General features: G+C 35.9%; 1 protein-coding gene across 1 annotated transcript in view; it reads left to right on the forward strand.

The window, feature by feature from the left end:
• Positions 1 to 9210, forward strand: part of LOC125209432 (tricyclene synthase Oc15, chloroplastic-like) — a 9733-nt gene extending 523 nt beyond the window's left edge. Inside the window, 8 exon segments of the mRNA XM_048109030.1 lie at positions 3447 to 3534; positions 3536 to 3702; positions 3868 to 4228; positions 4301 to 4466; positions 4469 to 4524; positions 8376 to 8514; positions 8590 to 8823; positions 8917 to 9210. Of these exon segments, the coding sequence (XP_047964987.1) occupies positions 3447 to 3534; positions 3536 to 3702; positions 3868 to 4228; positions 4301 to 4466; positions 4469 to 4524; positions 8376 to 8514; positions 8590 to 8823; positions 8917 to 9210 (1505 nt within the window).
• The last annotated feature ends 418 nt before the right edge of the window (positions 9211 to 9628 follow it).

Here is a 9628-nt window from a genome sequence, read left to right on the forward strand (position 1 = left end):
TATATATATATATATATATATATATATATATTGAATATATATAATATTAAAGACCATGATATACATAGAAATAATATTTTCTAAAATATTACCGAAATTTCCACCTAAATTTTCTAACTTTAAATGTTCTAGCTATCTATTTTCTAATCCAATAACCATAATATACGTAAAAACAATACTGCTAGATCATCTATTTTCTAGTCCGATAGTCCAAATTAGTTCTATATATTCTTATATTGAAGGAGTTTTTAACGAGTCACGATCCTAGTTCATGATGAATAAAAATATATTTTCTCCATTTCATGAAAATAAAAAAGTTTGAAGTTTGAAATAATATAAGTTTTAATGCATAATTGATAAAATAAATCAAAGATAAAAAGAAAATAAAATTATTAAAGTGAGTAGTGGAAAATGTGGTCTGCCTCGTTAGAGAGAAAGAAATTGCCAAAAGTAGAAATGGACTATTTTTATCAGACGGATAAAAATGAAAAGAGTGTACTCCCCCTTCCTAAAAGTAGAAATTATTTTCTTTTTTAGTCCATTTTCTAAAAATAAAAACTCTCCATATTAGAAAATAGACCCCCTAATCCACTAACACTAATTTCACTATTTTTCTCTTACTTTACTATTTTTATTTCCATATCTCTTATTTTACCAATTTTTAAAAAAAATCATCCATTTCAAAAGTTTGGAATATAACTTTATGGGAAGGGGGAGTAGTACTTTCAATCATTTTTTTTGATTAATCAATTTTCACCTTAACAGTAAAATTTAATTTTAACAGAAATAAAATATAATCGGGTCCATTAGGTAAAAACATGCATATTGCCTAACATATTAGGACACAAAATTTAAATAGTATGTTGAGAGGATATATATGACCAAGAACTAACAACAAACACATTCAATAAGAATGTAACGCAAGTCCTTAATTAGGTTTATTAAAATGTGTAGTTTGTTGATGAAAACACCATTCTCTGAATACCAATTTCGCAGATCTCCGACGCAGCGGCAGTCGGCATCCGCCACTATTAGGAGGAGATCCTCCATGCAATGCAGGTTTACCCCAAGAGGAGCTTCTACTTACCACTTTGATGATCCCAACAACGACGACATTTTCAAGGTGATGATTCTACTCCATCTCTATTCTTTCACTATAGCCAATATGTCTAGCCATTGACACATCTTAACGATGAGTTCACAATATACTTTCTCCGTGTGTGAAAAATAACATTTTTTGAAACGACGCGAGCTTTAATGCAAAATTAACAAAGTAATAGAGATATAGTAAAAAAAGTGTATTAGTCAAAAATGGATCCGACCTCATTAGAGAGAGAAATTTTCTAGAGTAGTAAGTTTCTATTTTTAGGAGACGGACCAAAAAGGAAAGAGTTTCTATTTTTAGGGGACATAGAGAGTATAATAATTAAATTATTATTACTTGTATAAAATATACTGTATATATAATTTATACTTTCACTCGTCCCACTGTGGTAGGTGTGTTTCATTTTGAGCACTTGTTTTGAAAAAAATGATACTCCCTCCGTCCCCATGTAGCTGAGTCGTACTCATTTTTGGGTTATCTCACTATAGTTGATCGTTTTCTTTTGTTACAAAAATTTCTTCTCTCTTACTTACCTTCTTTTACTTTATTCTATCTCCATCTCTCAACCTTTTTCTTTTATTATGCACAATAGTTCATTTCTACGAATATCCATATCTTTAAATATTAAGAAACAGATCATACAAATAATTTAATACTCCTCTTGTTCAAGATTAAGTATTCTAAGTTGACTTGGCACGAGTTTTAAGAAATATAATGAAAATGGAAAATGGGTAAAAAAAAGTTAGTAGAGCGTGATTTTTGGTTTTTATCATTTTTATTGTTCAAGTTATGGTTTAACTATATGGTTTTATATGTCGATGTATAAATATTATTAATATTATTATTATTATTATTATTATTATTATTATTATTATTATTATTATCATTATTATCATTATTATTATTATTATTATTATTATTATTATTATTATTATTATTATTAAATACTACTCCCTCCGTCCCGGTTAAGATGACACATTTCTTGGCCGGCACGGGGTTTTAGGAGTTGTTGGTTAAAGTGTTTAATTAGAGTGAGAAAAGGTGGGTGTAAGTATTAAAATAGAGAGAGAAAGAAAGATGAATATTTTAATAAGAGTGAGAAAAAGTGGTTGGATGTATTAATTGGAGAGAGAAAATTTATAAAAAAAGAAATATGTCATCTTAGTTGGGACAAACTAAAAAGGAAAATGTGTATCTTAAGCAGGACGGAGCGAATATGTTTTTTATTATAAAACTTCAATATTGAATGTCTATAGGCATTACCCTTTATCTTTATAAATATAAATTTTTATAGAAAAATAAATTTTAATGTACAATCGATAAAATAAGAGAAATAAAAAAGAGGTTATTGTAATATTGTCAGTGAAAAATAGTATTTTTTTATTGAAATATTGTTAGTGAAAAATTAGTACTCCCTCCGTCCCACATAATTTGAGACACTTTGACCCGACACAGATTTTAAGAAATTTAATGGAAAGTGAGTTGAAAAAGTTGGTGGGATGTGGTCCAACTTTTAAATTACTATTAGTTTTATAATTTATAATAAAATGTGAGTATGAATGAGTTAGTGGAATATGTGATCCAATACCAAAAATAGTAAAAGTGAAGTGTGTCAAATTATGTGGGATGACCCAAAATGAAATACTGGATCAAATTATGTGGGACGGAGAGAATATTTTTTTATTAAAATATTGTAAGTGAAAAATTAGATTCACCTCTTTAGAAATAAAAATATTTCCTATAATAGAAAGTGAGGGACTAAAATGTCACATCATTAAGAGAAAGATGGAATTAATAATAGAGGCTTAATAAATGGGCTAATGAGTCAAATAATAGACTTTTGCATTTTGATCCTATTATTGTCTAGCTAACTCCCCATCCTAAAACTTCATATTTACTTCATTTCGCTGCAATTCAAATCTGAAAAAATTGCAAATATGATCGAGTATCTCTACCCATCTCACGTCTCCCAGCCTCGTGGCCTATGAGATCTGAGCGGAACTTCCGTGGGTTCGACAGCAGCTCTGAATCTCGATTCTGATGAAACTATTGGATTCACGATGGGATCGGCCGACCGATCCTCCCACCCCTTTGACTAGCTAGTAACTCGAGTAATTAATGACATGTTTATGTGATGTCAAAAGATGTATAATAAAGTTTGTTACATTTTTATATGTTAAAAAATTTAAGATACATCTAACATTAGTGATTGATTAATCACATGCATCTGTTATACTGTTGTTAACTAACACAAATTTGTTTCTTACTTTCTTTAAGCCCATTTGGTCTCAACATGTGGACATGTAGTATTACAACTTTATTGTGTAGGGCTATTTTGTAGGTGAATACGAAGAGAAATTGGAGAAGATGAGAGATTTAGTAAAGCTTAAGGGCGACGGAGATGATCCGACGGAGAACATGATACACGATCCAAAGGCTAGGCGTGGCCGGTCATTACCGGAAGGAGATTGATGCAATTGTGCAGAAGCATTATTTGAAATTAGGAGATGTTAATTTTTGTGGATTTCATTCATCGCTTCATCAAGTTTCTCTTTCATTTCGACTGTTGAGACAAAGAGGACACCATGTATCTGCAGGTTTATTCCCTCTCCAATGTTGATGCTATTTTTATTTGATACAGACAAACACCTAACAAACGCAACCACCGAAAGCTATAGAAAACCAACAGAACAAACAAACATGCCCACCACCTCATTAAAAACCAATAATTGTACTTCATTACATTCAACATTTTTTTACAGATGTGTTCAACAATTTCAAGGGTCAGGATGGGAAGTTCAGAGATGAACTAAAGCAAGATGTTTGGGGATTGCATGAATTATGCGAAGCTACACATTTGAGTTTTGAAGGAGAAAACATACTCAACGAAGCACAACATTTTAGCAGCCAACTACTGCATATATACTTAGCTGCTAATTACACCAGTTCTAATGTTGTGAAGATGAGATTTAGGCACCCTTTCCACAAAAGCATTGCAAGATTGAACTTCCAAAGAGATGTTATAGGCAACGATAAATGGATAACAACGTTAACACAGCTGTCGGAAATGGATTTTCTCTGGGGAAAATATGTCCATAGAGATGAACTACAACAACTTTCCATGTAAGCAAATGGATTCATTATGCTCCATGGTAAGAATGGATTTGTATATATAATTTTTAAAATGAATTACAGGTGGTGGAAAGATTTGGGGTTGACAAGAGAGCTAAAGCTGGCAAGAAATGAGCCAAGTAAATGGTACACATGGTCCATGGCAATGCTGATTGATGATATCAGCCTATCTTCACAGAGGCTGCACCTCTCCAAATCCATTGCTTTTATTTATTTGATTGATGATATTTTTTTGATCTTTATGGCACCTTAGATGAATTGATTCTCTTTACAGAAGCAGTTCATATGTGTTAACCTGTGTATGCTAAATGATAATCTTGCTGAGGAGGATGCAAACCATGTGGAAGCCACGTCTGATTCTAGTATGAAACGTGGCAAAATCATTCCCAGCTGGAAAGACATTCTGATGAAAGAAAGAACCAATTTGGATAAGAGCTAACTCAAGAGACAGCTCATCAGCTGCTCAGATCTTTGTTCTCTCTTGTTTGTTGCTTGCAGAACATTGTCGGGCATATGTGTCCATATTCTAGTATGTTCTAAGCTTCACTATATATGTATGATTGAGGTGTATTGCACCTGTAACTTCATAAATAATCAGTCAATTCAATGAAATCAAATATTGATATTCTAAGCTTAGCTTCTCTTTGTACTTTATTCATGTATCCCCTGCTTTCCTATTATGGTATCAGAGCCTAGGTTAATCCTAGGTTCTCTGTAGCCTCTTGCTTTTCTTTTCTTTGATCGTTTCTTTCTACAAAAATGGCTGAAGCAGAGAACTCTTCAAACACTAATGGAAGTGGTGCTGATTCAGCCTACACCACTTTCCCTTTCTTATCTCAAAGCCATCCTATAGCTATTAAGCTCAATGGCACCAATTTTCTTGTCTGGAAACAATAAATCATGACCACCATTAGGGGTTATGAGCTTGAGTCATATCTTATGGAGGATCAAGTCATACCTCCTAAAATGATTGAAGGAGCAGGAGGCTCGTCCAGACCGAATCCAGCCTATCTCCTCGCTTGGTGCAGGCAAGATCAATTTTGTCAATTTTGATATTATGGCTTTAGATATTATGTCAATTTTGTTGATCAATTTAGTCGTTTCACTTGGTTCTATCTCCTCAAAACTAAGGACGAGCTTACTGCTGTATTCAAACATTTCAAATCATTTGTTGAAACTCAGTTTGGTTCAAAAATAAAATCACTTCAAAGTGATTGGGGTGGAGAATATAGGGGCCTTACTTCATTTCTCACTCAAGAAGGTATTCATCATCGTGTTTCTTGTCCCTACACACCGCAACAGAACGGCATGGCTGAAAGGAAGCACAGACACATTGTTGAGATGGGTTTTGCTCTCCTCGATCAGTCTGGTCTTCCTTCCTATTTCTGGGATGATTCTTTTGCAACTGCTGTTTATCTCATCAATAGGCTTCCCTCTCCCATCATCAATGACTCCTCACCATATGAAAAGCTCTACAAATCATTGCCTAACTATCATGATCTGAAAACATTTGGCTGTTTATGTTATCCACACCTTAGACCTCTCAACAAGTCCAAACTTGAGTTTAGGTCTGCTTCTGCCACCTTCATAGGTTATAGCTCATCTCATAAAGGTTACAAAGCACTTTTAGGTAATGGAAAAGTCATAATTACAAGGGATTTAGTTTTTGATGAATCCATTTTTCCTCATAAATCTATCCCTGCCTTTCAATCTCAGGTCTTTTCACATATCCACCAAGTTCCTCTCACTTCCACTCCTACACCCACTGATCATGCTCCTAGCATTCCTCAATCAGTTTCTTATCCCTCTTCTCTTCCTATTTCCACTGATGATGCTTACAATAATCAAAATTCTACCAATTCCACTCTAATCATCAACACTCCCATTTTACCTTTGATCACAGAACCTGCTTCCTCTGCTGATACTTCATCCTCTCCTGTTGATACTTCATCTTCTCCTGCCATTCCTATTCTCTCTCATTCACCTACTCATTCCCCCCCTCCTGCCCCAGTCAGACAACACCATATGGTAACCAGGGCTCAGCGAGACATCTACAAACCTAAAGCACTCACTGCCAAAACCCATTCTCATTCCTCCATCAAGCCTGATGAGCTCCATCTAATCATCCCTCATTCACCTAAGTTTGCAATTGCTATTCCCGTGTAGAGATGTGCTATGACTGATGAGTTTCTTGCTTTATTGAGAAATAAGACTTGGACACTCACTTTTCTTCCTCCCGGAAAGAATCTCATTAGCTGTACATGGATTTTTCGGATTAAGAAACATGCTGACGGATCAGTGGCTAGGCACAAAGCTAGGTTGGTTGCCCAAGGATTTTCTCAAGAAGCTGGCTTTGATTTTACTGAAACTTTTAGCCCTGTAGTGAAGCCTATCACTATACGAATCATGTTGAGCATGGCTGTTTCATCTGGCTGGTCTATACGCCATCTTGATGTTAACAACGCATTCTTGAATAGGGATCTGAAAGAGGAAATATATATGCATCAGCCTCCTGGATTTGAGCAGGGTGCTCCAGGTATGGTTTGCAAACTTTCTAAAGCCATATATGGTCTCAAGCAGGCATCGCGAGCTTGGTTTATCACCATTCGTTCAGCACTCTTGAATCTTGGTTTTATTCAGTCCAAGGCAGATAACTCATTGTTCTTCCACAACTCAAAATCTGAAACTATCTATTTGTTGTTGTATGTGGACGATATGCTTATTACTGGAAATTCCCCCTCTGGCATTCAGCGTGCGATCAACCAACTTCATAACCAATTTGCTCTCAAAGATCTTGGAGAGGTTAAACATTTTCTGGGTATTGAAGTATCTAAAGCCTCTCAGGGCCTTCACTTATCTCAAGCTTCCTATATCAAGGAGATTCTAAAGAAGGTGAAGATGGAGGCTGCCAATACTTCCCCTACTCCTATGGTTTCTGATCTTAAGCTGAGCAAATTTGAAGGTGAACCAACAGTTGATGGAAAACTATATCGTAGTGTTGTTGGGGCTCTTCAATACGCTACCATTACGAGGCCAGAATTGAGTTACTCCGTCAACAAAGTTAGTCAGTTCATGTCTTGTCCTTTGGACCACCATTGGAAAGCTGTCAAGCGGATCCTTCGCTATCTAGTTGGCTCAACTGATTTAGGGATTCATATAACTGCTTCTTCATCCACTCTTTCTGGTTTTTCTGATTCTGATTGGGCCTCCGACGTTGATGATCGCCGCTCAACCTCAGGTTACTGTGTGTACTATGGTGACAACCTAATTTCTTGGTGTGCTAAAAAGCAGAAAGTAGTATCGAGGTCCAGCACCGAGGCGGAATATCGCAGCTTGGCTCTTCTTGTTTCTGAAATCACTTGGATTCAGTCATTGCTATCCGAATTGGGTCGACATCCTAAGGCTTCCCCTGTTGTTTGGATTGATAATTTAAGCACCATAGCATTGGCATCAAATCCAGTCCTTCATTCTCGGACCAAACACATTGAACTTGATCTTCATTTTGTTCGAGATAAGGTTGCAGCTAATCAACTAGACCTTCGACATGTTCCATCCCTCGACCAAGTTGCAGATATTCTAACAAAACCTCTGAGTCACCAATTCTTCGCGAGGCTCCGCAACAAGCTCCGCGTTTGTTCCCTAGCCTCCCTTGAATTGAGGGGAGGTGTTAACCTGTGTATGCTAAATGATAATCTTGCTGAGGAGGATGCAAACCATGTGGAAGCCACGTCTGATTCTAGTATGAAACGTGGCAAAATCATTCCCAAATGGAAAGATATTCTGATGAAAGAAAGAACCAATTTGGATAAGAGCTAACTCAAGAGACAGCTCATCAGCTGCTCAGATCTTTGTTCTCTCTCTTGTTTGTTGCTTGCAGAACATTGTCGGGCATATGTGTCCATATTCTAGTATGTTCTAAGCTTCACTATATATGTAGGATTGAGGTGTATTGCACCTGTAACTTCACGAATGATCAGTCAATTCAATGAAATCAAATATTGATATTCTAAGCTTAGCTTCTCTTTGTGCTTTATTCATGTATCCCCTGCTTTCTTATTAATATGTAAGACAACAATTTATACACATAAGTAAATTGGAAAATGTAAATTTCCCTATGATTTAATTCAAATTTATGCAGATGGGACTATGATGCGATGAATATGCTGCCGGGCTACATGAAGCTGTGTTACAAGGCACTGCTTGATACCAAAAACCAGATTGGATGCACCATTTGTGAAGAGCATGGATACAATCCTATAAACTCTCTTAAACAAACGGTACGTTTCTCTAACTCAACGAGATGGTGTGAACATGCTTTATTCTATGTTTTCTTATACAATTTCTCAATGTAGTGGGCAAGTTTGTGTGATGCATTTCTAGTGGAAGCAAAATGGTTTGCCTCAGATAATTTTCCAAATGCAAATGAGTATTTAGCCGATGGAAAGGTGAGCTCAGGGGTGCATGTGGTGTTAGTCCACTTATTCCTTCTTTTAGGTCACAATGCTACCAATTTGGATGATATATCCAATCTAATTTCATCCGTTGCTGCAATTCTTCGCCTTTGGGACGACATGGGGACTGCCCAGGTAGTGAACTTTTGAATTTTTTTCGACTGCGTTTAAAGAGATTCTTTGGGATCACACATGATAGCTAATTTTGCGGATATCATTCGTGAACAGGATGAGCATCAAAATGGTGCTGATGGATCATATATACAATGCTACATGAATGATCAACCGGGCATATCATATGACCAAGCACTAGAGCATGTCTCAGATATGATAGAAAGAGAATGGAAACAGCTCAACAAGGGGTGCTTCAATCTGAACAATCACTCAACACGACCCCTTCAAGAAGCTTCTCTTAATCTTGCAAGAGTGGTGCCTCTCATGTATAGTTATGATGACAATCAACGGCTTCCGGTGCTTGCAGGATACATGAATCTTATGTTGCGTCTTCCAGTCGCGATTTAAACCCGACAAAACAGAGGCAGAAACACATTTCGACAGAGGCAGCGAGCAGGCAGCGGCAAAGTCGCGATTTTCCATCTTCTCCGGCGCAATTGTCCATCTTTTCCGACGAATTTCAAACATATTCGGTATTTGTTCTTCAATTTGGCTACATTTATCCCTTATTGCTTAATTTCTGTATGTTTTCCCTAATTTAACAAAGTTAGGGTTTAGGATGAAATTGATGAAATTTCGGAAGATTTTTGTTGTTTTGTTGCCTATTTGTGTGTTTCACATGTATATAATTAGGAAGTGATTCAATTTTTGATGAAGTTGGATTGTTGAAGTTGAAGTTTATGATTAAATTGAATTGAAGTGTGTTTTTCAGTTGTAGTTGCAATTTAAGTTGGATTGTTGTGATTAAAATTGAATGTTGATTAAG

This window comes from Salvia hispanica, chromosome 3 (genome assembly GCF_023119035.1).
Source record: "Salvia hispanica cultivar TCC Black 2014 chromosome 3, UniMelb_Shisp_WGS_1.0, whole genome shotgun sequence".
Classification (NCBI taxonomy): domain Eukaryota; kingdom Viridiplantae; phylum Streptophyta; class Magnoliopsida; order Lamiales; family Lamiaceae; genus Salvia; species Salvia hispanica.